The sequence below is a fragment of the Pseudoliparis swirei genome, chromosome 22 (genome assembly GCF_029220125.1).
Source record: "Pseudoliparis swirei isolate HS2019 ecotype Mariana Trench chromosome 22, NWPU_hadal_v1, whole genome shotgun sequence".
NCBI lineage: Eukaryota > Metazoa > Chordata > Actinopteri > Perciformes > Liparidae > Pseudoliparis > Pseudoliparis swirei.
The window spans coordinates 14087063-14107797 of record NC_079409.1 but is presented as its reverse complement, the minus strand read 5'-3'; the positions used below and the strand labels follow the sequence as shown (position 1 = coordinate 14107797).

Genomic DNA, 20735 nt, shown 5'->3' with positions numbered 1-20735 from the left:
TGACATCAGTGTTGTGGCGACCGAGAGGAAAGAACAGATAAAGATCAGAGAGGGAAAGGGAGAAGGGGGGTGGGGACACAGGTGAGGAGGTAGTAAAGTACAGTGGGCGGGGAGTGGATAGAATGGGAGGGAGAGAAAGAAAAGAAAGATAAGGAGGTAACAGACGAAGGAATTTGTGAACAGAAAGCAGCGCAGGGCAGTTGAGGGGAAAGACAACCGCGCTGAGCAGACACCAAGGTTACGCTTGAGAAGTTTGAGGAGGAATTAAACAAAGCACAGAGAGGCAGAATAGGTAGAGTTGGTTGGCTTTCAATCTTAACTCACAGCTAATTACCACTTTCCTACTGTGGTGAATGAAAGCAAACAGAAGCCAAGTGAGAAAAAACGTCAAGCTGAAAAGGGCAGCAGAAGGCAGGAGAAGGAAAAAAAAGCAAAAGTAACAAGAAAAGGAGGCAGAGACAGCCGTTAGAAAGTCGGGTCTCAAAGATTAATTGAGGAAGAGAAACAACACAGCAGGGACAAAGCTGGAAGGAGCGAGGGAGGGAATAAGTGAGAAACCTGCAGATACTCATTGACAGAGAGGACTGGACTAAACTCAATAATTTGCTGACATCAGCAAAACAAAAGAAGAAGAGCGTCACTGCAGCAGCTTGCCTGAGCCGGTCGACTATGCAACCGAGACAGCTGTGATAGACAAGCTCCACACAGGCAGTCCTCTCTGCACCTCCACCATGTTGATGAAAGAGTACCGCATATGTATGCCGTTGACTGTGGATGAGGTAAGTGTGTTTGTCTTTCCCACGCTCACACACACACACACATAAACCCGCCCCACGACTTTAAATTCAAAGAACAAGAGAGGGATTAATTTCTAACGTGTTGTTTTAACTTGTAATCTTGAAAGTGTCAATGTGCTGATAAGAGAAGTGCCAACAGAGCACACGGACCTCCTGCGGCGGCTCTGTGGGAGCTCTGGCACACGGGGGTAGCGAGGAATGATCAGCACGATCTGATAGAGCCAAAGCACAACACCTGGCCGGCAGCATCAGAGCGCTGCTGTTGTGTGTAAATTATCTCCCCATCTGTCTGCTGCTCTACTTCCCTCGCTTGATTTAGCACACCTAGCAGTTTAAAAACTAGTTGGACTGGTTCACGGCTTTGCAAGACCTAGTCAAACAAAGGCCTGCAGGTTTATCAACAAAGGAGATCCAGCTCCAGAGGAAAGGGGGAAACGAGGGTGCTCTGCGCCAGTGTTGCCAGGTCCGCGGAATTGGGCTACTTTTGAAGTGTTGCCGCGGGTTGAATTTTTTGTCCGCTGGTTCGGGTAGACCTATTTTGTATGCAAATTACATGATAATCTTTAAATGAAAATCCATATTTTAAATGAAATCATTTATTTATACCCAAATCCTACCAAACTGACTCCAGATCAGCACGTACACGCCGACACATCCGCGCACACAGGTGAGCACACTCTCACTAGCACCACCCCCCCGTCGACAACGCTCGCCGTGGGTCACTTTCCTATCTCAGGGGGGCATCATGAAGGAGTTATGCTGATGGACATGGCATATTTTGAGTTCTGATATTGGGCTGGTTTTGGGCTGGTTTTTATTGGCCATTGGGCTGGTTTTGTCACACAGACCTGGCAACCCTGCTCTGCGCCAAAGTGCCCTTCAGCGGAAACGTCCTCATCTCCTCCGATACCGTCCCCTCCCCCTTTTAATTGTACCTGTTACCACAACAACGACAGTGACAAATAGCAGTCCGAAATAGGATTCACAGTATCAGTTCAGGGCACACGGAAACTCGAGCTGGCAGCAAATCCTCTTTCGCCTGAATGTAATGTAAGTTTAAGTGCAGCTTGTTCGAGGTAGTATCACATCGGGACAGTTAGCTCAGTCCAAGCCATTTACGACGTCCTCAGCTTAATTTTCAGGTGTGAGATATCCAGAAGAACTACTGTAACACAATACAGCTCAGCGTGTGTGCAGGAATGTTTTTCACTAGTGTGTTCTGCTGTGGGTCCGACGGGTTACTCAGAGCAACAGCCGAAGGAATCCCGTCATCCAACCGGGCCCAGACTCCCAGCTGGGCCAGACTCTCTCCAGACTCAAATTTGGAACTGAGCACACAATCAATTAAAAATATTTAAATAACGTGGTCACATGGTCATTGTCAGTGTTACGTAACAATTTCTTTGCTGTTAGCATTTAATCACTGGAAAAAAGTTGCCACAAGCTTTACTTTAATCTTAAATTCGTTCATGTTCAGTTGCAGTCACACTGGCACTTGTCTGCAGAGTTTCCGACTGGCAATGAAGAGCTATATTTACACTTGGGAATTTATGACAAATGCATAGCTTGTAAACTCTCTTGCAATAAATAAAAAAAAGTAAAGGAGAAAGATATACACCAAGAGCCGCCAAGTCTGCCAGTTTGAGTGCATCATAGTAATAATGATTTTAAAGACAGATAAATATTTCCAACTTCCTGCTAAGATTAGTTTCCTACAAAAGTCAAAGAGATTCACAACCTGCGAGGGAGGACCGAGTTGCTCTGCAGTCTGCTCGTCTTCAGAACTCCCATCGCTGTGATTAATTAAGTCCCACAGATACCCAATAAGTAAATATTGGATGTTGATATTCCACGGTGATTGGAGCCAGGAGGAGGAGGAGTGCCACGTTGTTGTCAACAGAAAACATTGAAGGAACGCCAACCACCGATATCTGCCCACCTCTTATCTCCCTTTCTATTTTTCATTAAAATAATGCTTTAATGCCACACAAATATAGGACACATTAAATGAATTACAATTTAGTTTGCAGCATAATTTTATTGTTTTTTTTATGCAAACCTTCACCTAGTGCTCTGCAATTAAAAGCGCACCTAATGCTGTACATACAATGTTAAGGAGGAAAAGTTAGAAACTTCAGTATCATTGTGGAAATTGTTCATAAGGAAACCCTGAATCTGTGAGGTTGAGCTCATTGAGGAGGGGGCAACAGATGCCCAAAGGTCTTCTTCAGACTCACGAACAGAACGAACTCCCGCCTCATCAGCATCGAGCACAAACTGGGGCTGCAGCCGAGAACAAAGTCTTACTCCCCCTCTTCATGTAGACTCCCATGCATCCACCTTCGCTGGCCTCATTTAATTGTGATATTAGATATGGTAACTTGAGGGTAACAGCAAAAGGCTCTTTAAAAAACGAGGAGCAAATAACAACGCGCTCCTCAGCAGCAGCGAGTAAGTGGCCGTCGAGGCAAAATCGGACTCAGCAACTATGGCTGAACCTGCTGCCAGGAGAACGTTCTGTCATCACTCCACAGCTACTTCCTCTTAGTGGCTGATGGTTATTATAATTTCCTCAATGGATTGAGCAGCTCCTTGATTAGTAGTAGTGGTATTACTGTATTGATTGCTTATTGAAGTCTATATAATTCTCTATTACCTTGTGGCCACCAATGAGTAACATATTCTTGATTTTTTTTTAATTGTAATGTTTCTGTGATGTCAGGTCAAGTCATTTTATTTTCATAGCCTATACAAATTACAAATTTGCCTGAAAGGGCTTACAAATCATATGTGACGCGATGCGATGCGTGAAAGAATGCAAACTCTCTTAAATCACATCCACGGTCAACAGAATACTTGCTAATCTTTCCCTCCTGTAAAACCAAATTGGAGCTAGCGCAATCTTTAGCGACCAGGCGGGTGTGTGTGCCGCCAGTCTGTCGCATTTCATTCTTATGCGAAAGATTTGATTTCAATCCCTCTCGTAACCGTACACCATTAAAATATTCAGTTTGACAGTCAGACTTAGAAAACTAGTGCTAATAAGAGGTGGTATCGATCTTATCACCAGGTTATTGTCATACCTTTCTGGTATTGGTACACTGTCCAACACTATCTCCGCCCATGGCTTGAAGACTACCTTTTGCAAAGAAGCACCATATATTTTCTCTCAAGCCAATCAGAGCAGACTTGGCCGTTTTGGAGGAGGGCTTAAAGAGACAGGCCTTACATCTGAGTATTCAGTATAAGAAACATAGAAACCCCCCAAAAAACAAGTATGACCTGCAAATGAGCAAGATATGCCCACTTTAATCACACATTTTTCATTAATATAAACCTTTGATAGACTTTTGATTAGGGGGAAGGGAAGAAACCTCGGGAGGAGCAACATAGGACGGCCAAACAATCAATAGATGTATGAACAGAGAAGAGAGAAGAACAATGAAATAAAGTTGTGTACAAGCTCTAAAAGTTGAATTAAATCAATAAAACCGCTGTGGCCACAACAAAGTCACGCCTCTGGGCTAATGCTGAATGCTAAAATGTCGTGTAACAGTATCCCAAGTGGAGGAGGGTCCTCCTGTAATGTCAGTGAGCAGCAGTATTAGGGCCCTGTAAGTACAGCACAATCTATTTTAGTTATTTCAACCATATGTACCGTAAATAGATTAGATTAGATAAAGTCCAAAAGCAGTTATTTTCCACTGCGTAAACCTGAAAATAATGTGATTTATGTAGGAACTGACAAAGTGATTTATTGATAAAGATATTATTGGTCTGAGATGGACTGGCGGCCTGTCCAGGGTGTACCCTGCCTTCGCCCAATGTCAGCTGGGATCAGCTCCAGCACACCGAGAACCCTAAAAGAAGGATAAGCGGTTTGGATAATGGATGGATGGATGGATAGATTAGATTGATTAGATAGATTAGATATTCCTTTATTAGTCCCACAGTGGGGAAATTTCAGGATCATAGCAGCGGGTGCACATTAGAGCATTAATAAAAAAGAAACACAAAACACAATAATAATACTAAATACTAAATATAAAAATACTAAATACTAAATACCAATACTAAAATACTAAATACACAAATTAAAAAAGGAAACAGAATATATACAAAATATATACACAAGGCAGTGACCAAAGTGAGTTTCCAGCAGGTTCCAGCAGTCCATCAGGTTGCTCATATGTCCCTATATTCATGCTGAATTGAGTTTCTTTGTTGCATGCTACAATCAACAAACACGTCACTTTGGATGGCTCTGGATGATTTGGCTTCGAGCTTTACATTTTCTCACCGCAGTTTTGTTCCCTCTCATTCCACCCCGTCCCCATCCTCACCTCCACGCACCTCATCCATGCACCTCCACGGGCTCCAGTACAGGATTGGCCAGCTGTACATGATCAGTAAGCACAGCTGCGAGCAGAGTGGTGGTGGAGAAGGGGTGGAGGTGGTGAGGAATGAGCCAGATACTCACCCCCAGCACGGCCCCGGACAGCTGACGGAGAAGCGAATCTACATCAGCAGGTAGAGTACACCTCAAACGCGTTGCTGTGCTAATGAGGCACTAAAGCTAATAACTGGTGATTTGCAGTCTGAGCCTTATACGCTCGAGTTGTCAGCCCTGTCATTATGATAACTGATTGTGTTCGATCTTTGATCCCTCACCTCACTGCAAAGCTTTACGCTCTATAGATCCATGTTGTGGGTATCATACTGACAAGCAATAAAACATCATTTCAACACGGGAACAGCAACACTGAAGTGTAACCTTCCCACATTCAAAGCACAAGGAGCCACTGCCTGAAACAAGTTGAGGCCTATCTGTGTGTTACAATAGACCTGTTTGTGTGCCATGAGCTCATCTTACAGTCAACCCTCAAGTGTGTGAATGACAGACTCCAAGCTGAGGAAAACACGTCACCCTGAAGGTTCTCAAAACAACTCTGTTGGCAGTTTAACACATCAGAAGCTGGTCGCACACAAAGTACAAGCTGTTCAATATGTTCATATCTATTATTAGGGATGGGCATCGAGAACCGGTTCTGTTTTAGAACCGGTTCCCAGTGAACCGATTGTTTGGTTGTCTTCTTTTTAGAACGTTCTAACGGTCCTCTTTGTGCGCGAACTTCTGTTGCTTTTCTTTTTCTGCAGCTTAACGGGCTCAGAGGGCAGCAACAGAAGCGCTCTAAAGTCAAAGTTTATTTCACAAGACAAAAGACAATCACATTTCACAAGAACAAATAAAAAACAAAATCTATGTAACGTGTACAAATGAATCTATTTCGTCGAATAACGGAAGAAAATATATGACACATATTGAATTGTGTTCGATAAAATATGAGCAGTAATCTCAGCAACGTCGGAATTAAATGACAGGCTTCTCAACACTCTCGATGGTAAACTCGTGTGAACACAACCAGCCTTTTGCTTGTGGAGTCGATCAAGTTATTTTCGATCCTTCGTTTGAAGCACGTTTTCCGCATTTGCATTCCATTTGAAGTCCATTTATCGATCAATTCAAGTTCCCATTATCGATCACGTTTTTGAGGTATTAATTAATGGATTATTGATTATCAGCAAACGTTCGCGGTATCGTGTTAACCGCGTTATCGTGTTTACCCATTATTTAATATCGTATTATATCGATTAATCCATTTTAAACTTAGCCATATAGCGCTAGCTTAGCTACTACAGAATCTTCCATTGTCACCCATCAGAGAGGGCAGAGGTCGTTCGCCTCCCCTCAGTGCTTTATGTCTGTCACAGCAAATAATTCAGTTTTTTTGTTGTATTATTGTTTTCATTGTGTGTAACTTTCCATATATATATTTGTCCAAACCATTCCCATTTAGCTGATGATGTCAGAGTCAGACTCGGTTCAGAGGCTGGGTGTCTGTCTGGGTCACAGGCTGGGCTACAGTACCTCTCTCATCATCTTTGTGTTCATCTCCAGCCCATCTGAGAGAGTGTTCTCCATGGCTGGAGACACAATAAGTCCTGAGAGATTGTCTATCCAGGAGAGAGCAGACAGACATATTTTTCTTTCTAAGAATTTGTTGATGATGTTGATGGTTGCACACTTGCTATTTGCCATTGCTGTTTTTTGCAGCATTTTGGCAGCTCAGTTCAAAATATACCTTAAAAAAAGAAGGAGACTGGAACATAGAACAATTAAATTAAATTAAACAGATTACATTTTAATATATGTACGTTTTATTTTAAGTTCAAGAGTAATATATATAAAATGTTTTTTGTTTTAAAAAAAAAAGTATGTATGTATGTAGTGTCCTGTGTGTGTTAAAAGAAATATAAAAGAAAATAAATGAATAAAAGTTTTTTTTTTTTTTTTCACCCATTGCCCAAAAAATAGATAAGAGAATCGATATAAAATCGAATCAGGAATCGATAAGGTATCGGAATCGTTAAAATCTTATCAATTCTCATCCCTATCTATTATTATCGTACATTCTGTCTAAACACGTCAACACTTAATCATTTATTTTCAAGTAGATATGAGGTCATTTTAAGTGTTTTTTTTCAGGAACATTTTGGGAAATGCGCTTAATTGCTTTATGGTGGCAATTTATATTGACACAGCAGCACTCTGAGTATAGATAGCTATATATATATATATATATATATATATATAGTATATACAGTATATATATATATATACTATATAGTATATATGTAGCTTGAGCCAGCAGCCGGTTAGTTTAGCAGAAAGATTAAAAACAGGGAAACAGCGAGCCAAATGTAACAAAGCCCACTAACCAGCACGTCTAAAGCTCGCTGCATGTCATATCTCAGTTGTATGATATGACATTTTTACTGTGATTGATACCATCTGCCAATCGTCCATGAACCCAATCTGCCAATAACACGACTGATACTAGTCGTTTATCTGTTTGGTAGAAGCAGCTGACATATAAGGCTCTACAATACATATATATATACATATACAGTATATTATTATTTTTTACCACTGTCCAAGAAACTGTCCCGAGAAAAAGGCACACTTCAAATGATTAGGAAAAACTTATTTGTTTTGATACGAACAAATCCTGGCATTAGAAGTGATGTATTTTAAGCTAGTCACCTTCGCATTGAAAATGCGGAAGGTTATGTTTTGATCGCCGTGTATTTATTTATTTATTTATTTGTATGCGTGTTACTCGCATAACTAAAAAAGTATTAAAGCGAATCGCATGAAATGTGGTGGGATGATTGGTTATTATCCGGGGACCATTTGATTAGATTTTGGGATCGATCGGGTCAAAGGTCAAGGTCATGAAAAGGTCAAAATCTTCTTTTTACCATAGAGCGGTCAATTTGTATCCAATTGGCATGCAACTAATGCCAACATGTTCATAATTCAATGCCCCATCTTGTGATATGCGAAGGTATGCGCTCTACCAAGTGCCCGTTCTAGTTATAGCATGTGTTGGGGAGTTCACCATTCACAGAACCGAGGTGAGAGGCGGGGCTACAGTAACACACATGGTTGTTGCTCTCAGCCACACGTGTCACAGGTGTCTAGTACTACACAGGTGCTTTATTAAACACTTAATTATGTCATTATCTAATTACCTTTCGCATTGAAAATGCGGAAGAGTATGTTTTGATCGCCGTGTATTTATTTATTTGTATGCGTGTTACTCGCATAACTAAAAAAGTATTAAACCGAATCGCATGAAATTTGGTGGGATGATTGGTTATTATCCGGGGACCATTTGCTTAGATTTTGGGATCGCTCGGGTCAAAGGTCAAGGTCATGAAAAGGTCAACATCTTCTTTTTACCATAGCGCGGCCAATTTTTATCCAATTGGCATGCAACTAATGCCAACATGTTCATAATTCAATGCCCAATCTTGTGATATGCGAAGGTATGCGCTCTACAATAAGTATTGAGCTTTGTTTCCAGCTACATTAATCAAAGTACACAAGGAAGTATGTGACAGATGCCAGGACTGAAATGTTGCAATTAATATTTAACTAATTTAACGCTATGCATTAATACAGTGTCCATGTAACTAGTGTTGTATCTGCGTTGTGTTTAGGGTCACAGTCCATTAATCAATTAATTGTGATGACTGTGAAACAAAAAAACTCTTTTATCTCTAAATTAATTCCCTAACCCGAAACTAAACTCTCTCATTACCCTAATGCAACCTCAACGCTTATTCTAATCACCACTATGAACCCACGGCCTAATCATAAAATAAACTCTCACAGAAGTAAAGAAATGTTCTCACTGTGGAAGATTGTCCTAATCTTTCTGTGCTTGTGGGACATTTGGTCCTCATTAGTAAAGGTATGATGGAACACACACACACACCCACACAGGTACGGTGAAAGCGAAATGTATTTCGCTTCAATCATGTTCTGACGTGTGACGTAAAAGCCACATGACCATGCATCACCACAGGTGTGATTGAGTCATAAAATGAATGATGTGGTGAAAGTAGCCGACAGGCAATCTGGCTTGAAAGGGCCCGGAAACCACTTAGGATTCCTCTGTCTCCCTCCATAATCTCTGTCTCAGACTCCCTCTTTCACTCTCTGATTATTCTTTCTTTCTCTTTGCTGTCAGTAAACTGCCGTCCTGGGCGAAAACATTTGTCCCGCGATTCTTCTACGTGACAGAAAAGGCCTGGAACTTCTACCCATACACCATCACAGGTGTGTTGTTGTGTTTGAGTTCCTTTATTTTTTCTTATGCATCAGGTTACTTTCACCTCACCACATCGTACAAAACGTATTTACTTTTAGCAGCTGCTTCCATCACATATTCATCCCTGTATGCATGTATTCCCCTGTGGGTACGTGCATGTGTGTGAGAGCAATCGCGTGCTCATGCATGTATGAGTAACTAATGCCGTTTCTCCCTTTTCATATTGAACGTCTCTGGTGCTGCAGAGTACTCAGTAAGTATTCTCACACATCATTTAGTGGACATGAATAAACAGAGCTCATCTCTTCCCAGTATCAGTGGATCTAACCTGCAGCCGGCTTCCGCTATCTCTCTATCTCTGCCCACAATCAGGGCTCCAGACTGCGACCAAATGGTCGCATTTTGCGCCTAAAATTAGACACAGTGCGAGTAAATTTTTCATCAACTCGCGCATGCGCGACCAGTAAATTAGCAGATTTTTTTTTTTTTTAATTAAATATTTTTGTTGCTGACAAACTTGTTCTACACTTCAGCCCACTATAGTTAGCGGTAATGCCTGAATGACTGGTTTGCTAACCGACATTAACTCCAGAAGAAGAAGAAAGGAGACGAAAACCGAAGAATAAGGCTGGCCTGTGTGTGAGCGCGGGGGCGGGGCTAATGTGTGAAAAGAGGCGCACCGCAGCGGAGGGCCGCAGAGTGAGAGGTCAGAGGGGATCCTCACCACCGAGCAGCGTTCCCGTCCCCCGAGTTGAATCACTGGGTCAACTCAGCCGACTCTCACATGTCTGCCCCTATAGACTGATGTTCACGGTAAACGCATTCGATCAGGAGCGCGCGAGGGTTTTGATAAAGTTAGCGGAAGGATTTAAGTGACAACATCCGGTTTTGCAAAGTTAGCGGAAAGAACCACGTGAAACAACATCCGTTTTTCAAAATAAGATGTCGACAAATCATACACGAACATATAAAAGTAAACAATGAACTGATTTTGTATCTTTATAGATCGTTTCTGAGATTTAGCTGTAAAAGTCCTAAATGTTTAAAGAAATCGGTAATTTATTTAATGTTTGAGTTGCTTTATATATGTATTTCCTCATAGTCCTCATAGCAATAATGCTACACAATAAATAGAATGCTTCAATCAACACCATGATCGGTGATCGGTATTATCGGATCGGCAGATACTGATTTCAGTGATCGGTGATCGGCACCAAAACCTGATCGGTGCAGCTCTAGAAACCAATAAATGTTTTGATTGGCCACATCGAAGTGCAACATGCACATGCTCAAGGTATGTTTTCTCTTAAAATATGTTTAAACTCAATACAGTAACTTCTGAAGAGTTCTCTGTTGTGAATTTTTTGCAGTTCATGAAGGCAAACAGGCATAAGATTGTATATTGTCAAATTATTTATCAGTAATACAGTAAAAATGATGGGAAAACTTTGCAAGTCGATTTATAGTGTGCGCCCCTAAATTTTCTGTTTGTGCCCCTAAAATTTTAAGTTAGGGGCCACTGTGCTCCTAGTAAAAAAAGTTAGTCTGGAGCCCTGACAATACCTTTTTCCTCCATTTCTACCTCTTGTCACCCCACAGGTATCATTCCTCCCCAAGTTCAGCATCCGCATTGAGACGAGATTCGAGAACAACAATGGCGATAATAACAATGTGAGTATGAGAGGGAGCGAGAGGCGAGAAAGATGGAGTGATTATGGGAGAAGGGGAGGAGAAAGACAAGGGGGAAGTAGAGGAATTTACATTTTTTTCTGCAGCACGAGGAGAATGTTCCTCACAATGATGTGCCCATCACGAGGAACACAAACAAGGCGTGAAATGCAGTATTGGCAGATCTATTAAGCAGACATGCAGTCAGTGAGCACGGCTGCCATGCTGCATTTAGTCCAGGGCGAACGCGCAAAAACACGCACGCAGTTCAGTAAGAACTGCCACTCTGTCTGGCCCTCTAATCAAGGAAATACTCAAGTTACAAGAACCAACGTGTCTGAAATCTGAAGAGCTACAGCTCTGCTTATGGGGAAAAATGTGGTGAATCTTGTTTCTTGTTTTTGACCCAGTTACAGGTTACTTAAGTTTATTCCAAACAAACCCAAATTCATAGTGGTACATACTGTACTGAAGATATTTGCGGTCATTTTACTTTTCTTGAGAAATGTGTTTTCAAGCTACTTATACGTAGATATAATAGGCATAATGAAACTGATTCTCAGTTGCAGCTTTACATAGAAGAGTTTAAAAAGTAGCTCCACTTCAACAGGGCAACACACTCAAATGCTGCTTATAGCAATAATAATCAAAATAAATAATAAACAGTTACAAGTAGTAGAGTCTATTGCAATTTTCTGCTTATTGAGTATGTATACTATATTTTCCTGCTCTTACTTGCATACTTTTAAAGGTGCAGTACACAAGATTCAGAGGGAAGCAGCAAATAACCATTTGCTATGTGAAGAGATAGTGCAGTAATGTCTCCCTGTGCAAACAATGAAGTTGATCTCCCACGGTGTGCGTTGCAATACGAGCTTCTCCTGGCTTTGTTGGCATAGCCGGGCCGGCAGAGTATGTTTTTAGTGCACGTACAGCATGTACTTTTAGTGCACGTGCAGCCTTCGATTTCCCCTCAGGTCAAACATCTTCACCCTTTTGCCGCAGTCTGCACCAGAAGCACTTTCAGCTGCTGGCTGCCGAGGCAATATGCGTCGAATCTCGTAAAGCACTTTTAATTATATATGTATATATATATATATATATATATATATATATAGAGTAATATATACAGGACTGTCTCAGAAAATTAGAATATTGTGATAAAGTTCTTTATTTTCTGTAATGCAATTAAAAAAACAAAAATGTCATGCATTCTGGATTCATTACAAATCAACTGAAATATTGCAAGCCTTTTATTCTTTTAATATTGCTGATTATGGCTTACAGCTTAAGAAAACTCTAAAATCCTATCTCATAAAATTTGAATATTTCCTCAGACCAAGTAAAAAAAAAGATTTATAACAGCAAAACAAAATCAAACATTTGAAAAATGTGTTTCCAGGTGTTTCGAGTTAATTAGACGATTCAAGTGATTTGTTTAATACCCTACTAGTATACTTTTTCATGATATTCTAATATTTAGAGATAGGATATTTGAGTTTTCTTAAGCTGTAAGCCATAATCAGCAATATTAAAAGAATAAAAGGCTTGCAATATTTCAGTTGATTTGTAATGAATCCAGAATGCATGACATTTTTGTTTTTTTAATTGCATTACAGAAAATAAAGAACTTTATCACAATATTCTAATTTTCTGAGACAGTCCTGTATATAGTAATATCTCTGAATGAATATCTACATAAAAAAGAGACAATTACGGGGAAACCGTGAGAGGGAGTTAGTCCGTGGGTTTAGACGCAGACCATCAACAGCACCACAGGAGCATAGCTGGCTTTTATCTCCCAGCAAGTTTTCCTTATTTTTTTGTTTTTAACTGCAATGAAGAATTTCAGCAGGAAATATGAACACATTATAACCAAGGTTAAATAAAAGAGCAGTCCCTCTCTCTCCCATGCATTTCTCATTTTCTCTCAAGGAAAGGAGTGTATTCTGCTCTCATAACTCTTCTTTTTCTCCATCTTTTAATATCTCTCGTACGTCCTTTTCTCCCGCCCCCAACCCTCCTCCATCTCCCCTCCTCTGTCTGTTCGCTCACATTTGCTCCATTGTGATTTGCTCCAAGAGCCTCAGGGTGGGATATAGTGAGGGGTGTGTGACCTCAGTTGCACAGTTACTCATCTACTTTCATCCCCCCTCTGCACTGATTGAGTGACTATGTGTGAGTGTGAGTGTGTGTGTGTGTGTGTGTGTGTGTGAGAGTACGGGTGGAGTGTGTGTATGAGTATCTGCTATGACGTCCCCCATCTGTTTGGATATAGGTGTTTCGAGACACGCCAACCCCGGAAGAGGATGTGAGTTCCCTGGACATCCTGAGTGACCCCATCCCTGAAAAGCACTACAAAGAGTCAGAGGTACGTCCTGTTCTGTTACACACGCGCTAATGTGCAGCCACATAAAGGCTCAAACTAATTACTGTGTGCAAATATATATATATGGATCGCATTAAAGGGAACCTGTCATTATAATTTAACGCTTGTCAGCTCGACCAAGTTTACATGCTTTTAAAATGATCCTGCACCGTGTCAACAATCCTTTGTTTATTGAAAGTGCAATTACTCAATTTATATAACAAACTGATCAGTAACTACAGTATCAGCAGCCACTGAGAGATTCTTATAGTTTTACTGATAACGTGTTTTGCTTTATTTGTGCAGTCAAATATTTGTCAAAGCTGCAGATTATTAATTTTAAACCCTTTCAAAATACTGTAGAGAATATATATATATATATATAAATAAATATATTATAATTCATATTGTCATCTGTTAACATTGTTATAAAGTTTGACTGAAACAGAAATGTGTGGCTTACAGTAAGGATTTGTTTTACCTTTCTACAATCCAATAAAACAATGTAATTGCATAAAGCCTTTGTGTAATACCATGTTGTATTTCTCAATGGAATTTATTTCAAAATAAAAGAATTACATAATCCCTTGTAAAAAATACACCACACCACTTCATTTATTGACAATGACATTTAAACATAAATTGGGTACACAAAATGCAAAAAGTAGCCATGTCATGTCCACCATGAGTAAAGTAAATGGTTTCCTGTCTACCAACGCTGCATCAGCTGGTCATAAACCTTCAGGCCAGTGGTCAACTTGACACGTCTTCCTGTGGACACCGAGACTTTTCTGATGCTGCTTCTCCTCTTTCTGTGGGGAGTCTGGAGGGTTCGGCAACACTTCATCAGACAGGAGCTAGCGGGCCGAGCATCAGGCCACTCAGATGACCTGTAAACCATGTCAGGTTCAGGATTCGATAGTCCTGTAATGTATTACTGTCAAAGGAAATCGCTCTGGACACACTACGCTACGCTTTGGTCTTTAGAAACAATGCTGCGTTTGCTATGAACACTTGCTGGTCCTTATAAAACAAGTGTTCCTCGGTAAAATAAGTTGCAAAAAACGTACATATTCTGTCACAGCCCTTCGTCATTACTTGCAGAGCATTTTTGTTCAGCAGAACACGGTAATAGAGGTTTAAATCTCTTAATTCCCACATAAAAAAACAATGGAATCCTCAAAGTCTTACGCTCGGCCTTTCTGTCCTCCCCCTCCCCCATCGTTCCACGTTATCAAGTAAACCCACTTACCTTGATTGCTTGTAATTTGCAAGCAATCAGCTAACGTGTTTGGGGGTTAGAGATATTTATCTTTGGCGGTTGTGAAAAAAAAAGTTTTGAGCGATATTGTTGAAATAAAAGCTGATATCTGACTGCATGGAGCATGGCTGTATTGCTATGTGCCAATCCTGCATTGTATACCACCTTTGGCTGCACTAAAACTGTATTCGCCCGCTATTTGGTGTGATTATCAACACAAGTCAAACATTTAAGTGAAATAAAGTTATTTAAAGTTTACACTTCTGTCTCAATGCAGCCTTTTACAGACGATAAGCTCCACACTGGGCTGGTGTTGAGGACCGCGTTCGCATGATGTTATTGACCCACAACTGTATCCACTATTGTCAGGTGTTATCTTCTTCAGGAAATGCAAACTAATTTAACTTTCCTTCACACAAAAGTTGAAGAGCAGTCCTGAGCAGAGCGCCGTCCTTCGAGGGCGCTCTGTGCCGGGAGCAAACGCCGATATTAAGAAATCTGCTTTTCGCATGAGTAAAAACAAAAACAGCCCTGAAGCCTGATGTTTTTGCTCGAAGGAATTACTTTTACATACGTTTACCTCATTATTTGAAACTTTGGCCACATTCATTATTCAGCAACATTACATATATGACAGAAAATAATGACAGGAATAAAAGTTCCCCTGAAGAGGAATAGATCTGATTAGTATTACATGAGAAGATTGAAATTACTCTTATGTGTTTGTATCAAGACGGAGACTTGAGGCCCAAAGAAAAGTTTAGCATGAAGACGTGGGCAAAAACGAGCCACCCTGGCTCTGTTAAAAAAAATGTTTTAATGCAGCACCTCTAAAGCTCTCTAGTAACATGTTGCACTTTGTTAGTTTAATTCACATCAAACAGAGATGTAAAAATGTCAAATTGTGCTTTAACAATAAGACCAAACAAGCATTGATTTTACCCACATCATTCAATCTTCATTCAATCTTCATTCCCTGCCTGCCACGGTTTTACACTTCTTCACTTCCTTCAGGTCTTTGGAGACAAAAGGTCAATTTAAAGTCATGGGTACACGAAGCATGCAGACGAGCACACATCAACACAGATGCAAGCATTCACAAACACACATGCACACCACGCTACACTTAGAGAATAAATGGCTGTGAAATATTAAAGTCACAAACACGTTCATAATATGTGTTATCACACTTTACTCCTTTGGGCTCTGCTACAATCTGCTTGCATCCACACACACATAGCTCGCGCACACACATAGCACACACACACACATAGCTCGTGCACACACATAGCACGCACACACACATAGCACGCACGCACACATAGCACACACACACATAGCACGCACTCAGCACACACATAGCACACATACACAGCACACCCACCCCGAAGATGCCTCACAGGGTCAAAGTTTCTGCAGATTCAGCATCTAACGTATGGACCCTCTGTTTATTCTGTGCAGGATCTTTTGTTGTGTATTATCACACTTTGTTCCAATGGGCTCTGTTGAGCAACAATCTGCTTGCACCACCTCACACGTAACTCGCGCACACACAGAGCACGCACACACACATAGCACGCACACACACATAGCACGCACGCACACAAAGCATGCACACACAACCCCCCCCCCTTCCCCCCTGAAGAAGCCTCAGGGGGCCAACATTTCTGCAGACTCAGCATCTAACGTATAGACCCACTGTTTATTCTGTGCAGGATCCGAGTCGCTGGCTGTCCAGTAAAACTGGCCGAGGGCCTCTGGAGAAAGGCTGGAGAGACAAGCACAAGCCCATCATGTGCTCCTATAAGAGGGTGCAGTGCAGCTTCGAGGTGTACGGCTTCCAGACCAAGACCGAGGAGTTCATACACAGAGTGAGTTTCCTCCCGGCATGCCTTCACCCTGTGCTGATGTAAGGAGGGTTGGATCAAGACACGATGTGCAATTAATGTTACGAGCCCATATAGCTGTAATACAAGGTGCCAAAACGAGAATGTATTGCTAATTGGATTGAATAAAGCGCTGTGCTTCATTCAAGCCTTGATTCCTGCGTGTTGGAGTCTTTATACACCTAAAAATAATAATCCTCCGCCATCCAGATTGATTTATTTTATTAAAATGTGCCATGTGTTGCATTCTGACACAAGCAAATCATCATGACATTAATTTCCAAACATTAGTGAAAAATTACCAAGACCATCGCCAAAAAGGAACTCCGTTGACTTCAGTTTTTATGTAATACAATATTAGATTAGATCTATTGAGAAAATTGCTCTAAGTTAAAAAGAGAAAGTAAGAGGGCCTCTGTTCTTCTGGCGTAAACAAAGCAAAGGTTTTCAGAGTTTCTCATGGAGGAAGCTGAAGTAACAAGTTGAAGAGTTGATTTAACACATGTATCCTCCACAATGAAGCAAAACTATTAAACTAAAAAGAGAAACCAAAAGCACTCAGAACAAAACTAACGTCCAGTTCATTGTTACATTGTGAGTGCAAAGAAAAGGCGTTGATGGGAATGTGGTTTTAGTTTTGATACAGGCAAGAGCAAATAAGATTGTTGAGATAAGTTTCCTTTTATCTAAGATAAGTCATCTTAATCACGATATGATTAATTGAAAGTAGTGACATAGAGTTACGGCATTATTCTTGTCAATGCCGTACTATAACATGCTGAATGTAGCATTTCAGACGCATATCTGCACACTTCTGAATTCAGAGCGATATGTAGCATTTTTATTTACATTTTTTGTTTGTTTTTGGTATTATTTCAGAACATCCGGGACATTCTTCTGGTCAGCCACAGACAAGCAGTGACGTGGATAGACGAATGGCACGGTGGGTCACAACGCGACGTTTTAAATACTACAAACACAGGATGAAACTCTACGGATCAAAGCAGTTATATCCTTAGATACACACCCTGCGGAATGCAATACATATTACATACGCTGTTCTGATCTGAGGCTCTGTGTGTGTGTGTGTGTGTGTGTGTGTGTGTGTGTGTGTGTGTGTGTGTGTGTGTGTGTGTGTGTGTGTGTGTGTGTGTGTGTGTGTGTGTGTGTGTGTGTGTGTGTGTGTGTGTGTGTGTGTGTGTGTGTGTGTGTGTGTGTGTGTGTTGCTTTCCCCACAGGGCTGAGTTTTGAGGAGGTGAGAGAGTACGAGCAAACAATGCAAGAGAAGACCAACACTAAAGTCAAATCCAGTCAGAACACAGGTGAGGCTGCAGCTCCTGACCGGCACTGTCCAGAAATACCTCAGAGGATGGGAGGGGGAAAGAAGGGAGTAAGGGAGAGTAGAGACAATAAAGCTGGATGTCACACCAGAGAATATAGAGAGAGACGAGTAGTATATGGAAAGATAAGTAAGTTGGAAATGCATGGTTGTGCTGCGCGGTTATTGTTCGTGCATTTCATTTCAGCTAAATAAGCAGCGGATACAGAGTCGATGAGGAATTACAGGGAGGGAAAAAACACATGTTTAAATCAATAGGAATTCACAATGAAACTAACAGGTATTCTGTATTCATTTAGCCCACCATATAATCCATTGTTGTGGATAGACTACAAGATAGTATGAATGGATTACTCTGTAAAGCTAACAGGCTTGAACTGGGGCTCGCTGTGCTACCAGTGTGTGCCCTACGAGAACCCAGATGGCTGGTGCACATCTGTGAGAGAAATAAAATGAGAGGGAAGAGCAGTCAGCATGCATTTCACTACACATGGAGCAGTGAGGAGGGAGAGCCAAGGGTGTGCATGCCCAGAAAAGGGCGCCAGAACGACAGATGTAAGGGTGGGAAAGAGTGTATGCTGGCTCATGAAGTGGTAATGCCACTGCGGCAGCCTGATAAACAGTGTAATGCAGCCACCTGCTGAACTCGCCCCCATCACCAGCCCTCTCACCATAAATAACCAGCCATTGCAGCACTTAGCTGCAAATGTCAGCCCTGGTGGGGGTCTGTGCCTGGGCCATGCGTGGTGAGTGTGTGCATGTGTGGTTGTGTGTTGTGTGTGCGTGCATATGTGCGTGTGCATGTGGTCAACCTGCCCCCTGCTGGTGTGTCTGGTGAACCTCAGCTGGATGTGAGAGATATCAAAAGGTAGAATTCCGTATAGTATGGCCTGTAGCTGTTTGCCTCTCTCTCTCTCGCTCTCTGTCTGTCTGTCTGTCTGTCTGTCTGTCTGTGTGTGTGTATGATGATGAGAAACATCAAGCTGCAACAAATCTGCAGTCATTGCTCAACCTGCTGCAGCTCGCTGCACCGCCATGGCCCCTACAGGCCACACATTGCCACTGTGTTCATCTGCACAGCCCAAATGATAGTTTTCATTGCATTCATCTGCCATAATGAAAGTAAATGGATTTCATTTACACAAGAGTCTAATATTAAGTCGGGAGTGTGGGTTGAATACCAATAAGGGATTTAGCTAATGGGAATCTAAGTGAACGACACAGATCTGGAGTATACCTAAATAAATTGAAAATTCAAACAGTTGTACCTTTGTTTCTCTTCTTCTCCATGTCTCTTTAGCTTGTCTTCCTCTTTTATCTCTGCTCTGTTGTTTCTGTCACATGGGTCTAATTCTCTCTCTCCATCTCTTAGTCTGTCAATTTAAATTTGCTTTAATGGCAAGAAAAGACATCTAGATGCCAGGGCAAACGAGGGAGAATCGAGGATAAAGGAAACTGGAACAATTTAAATGTCCCCCCCCCCTCTCCCTCTCAGACTCCCCGGCTGCCTCGCGTCCCGTGTTCTCTCGCTCCATCTCACTGACAGACGAGCGCACCCTGAAGAAGATGGGAGTGACGACTGCGGCCATGTCTGACCCCTCTGCCTCCTCCATGCCCCACAGTCCCGTTCGCCTCAACTCCACCCCTGAATGACGCCTTATGTATCGTACAGTGCATACAGGAACCAATGGTCGACGTATGTCTGTCAAATATAAGGCTACAGCTAACAGCTGGTTAGCTTAGCTTAGCATTGAGACCCAGTAGGTAACTGTAGGTAACTGCTAGCCTGTCCAAATGTGACATCATCCACCTCCAAGCACTTGAAAAGACAATTTTTAACAAGTTAGGGCTTGTTTGTTTAATCCGTACAAAAAGTATGAAAATGATCATTCAGTTTCAGGGATTGATGTACTGGACAATGCTGTATCCTACGACCGTAAACCACTCAATTGTTGTTAGACTCAAGTGAGATATAACACGTTAATAAATAATCTTTAGATGCAGTGGTCGGCAGATCTTGGAGCCGTTAGAGACATCGAGCTGTTTTTCCCTGTTTCCAGTCTTAGTGCCGAACTCAGCAAAGTCAACTGGCTGCTGGCTCCATATTTACAGTACACGTATGGAAGCAGTATAGATCTTCATATGTCATTCTCCAGCAGAGAGCAAAATAATGCATTTCCTAAAATATCCTGCAAGACCATCATAGACGTATTTATCTATTTTCTGCACATGTCGTAAAACTAAAACTAGTTTTACTGTTGCAATCAAAAGTCCTACCAGTGTCTTCAACACCCTGTAAAGCTCTTTTAGTCAGTTCAGCAGCGATAGTGGAGCTCAGCGACCACCAGCGGGGCTCTCCGATTGTTTCCTAACCCCCTCCCAGCAGCCGACAGACAGATGCATAAGGAGTTTAATAGAGTGGATTTAATGAGAGGGAAGAAGAGACCCGAGGAGGCGGCTATAGATCTGCTCCCCTCTCGACCTCGGCCAAAAGTCAGACCAGGTGTATTGACGGAGAGCAGTGAGGCGTTGTATTAGTTCCTTGATCACTTAGCCCACAGCAAAGTGGTCAAGCCAGGGCTAAACTTCCACTATGAGTCAATAATATGACCATTTATAAGACATATAGGAAAAGGGGTTTTCATCATCAGGGATCAACGATGGCAACGATGAAATGTTTTTGTTTTCCTTATTCGTTAAACCTTTTTTAAGTGGAAGATGTATGTGGAAATTAC

The 20735-nt window shown here is 41.5% G+C and overlaps 1 protein-coding gene across 2 annotated transcripts; it reads left to right on the top strand.

Moving 5' to 3' along the window:
• Positions 1-212: 212 nt before the first annotated feature.
• Positions 213-20003, top strand: pitpnc1b (phosphatidylinositol transfer protein cytoplasmic 1b). 2 transcript variants are annotated; one of them, XM_056444100.1, is made up of 10 exons: positions 213-779; positions 5179-5327; positions 9398-9486; positions 9724-9731; positions 11078-11149; positions 13425-13517; positions 16491-16646; positions 17541-17604; positions 17900-17983; positions 19496-20003. In XM_056444100.1, the coding sequence occupies exons 1-10, from the start codon at positions 732-734 to the stop codon at positions 19651-19653; spliced, it is 921 nt and encodes a 306-aa protein (XP_056300075.1). In that variant the 5' UTR covers positions 213-731; the 3' UTR covers positions 19654-20003. The 2 variants fall into 2 exon arrangements, with proteins under 2 accessions (XP_056300075.1, XP_056300076.1); XM_056444101.1 differs by having other exon boundaries at positions 710-779; positions 5184-5327.
• The last annotated feature ends 732 nt before the right edge of the window (positions 20004-20735 follow it).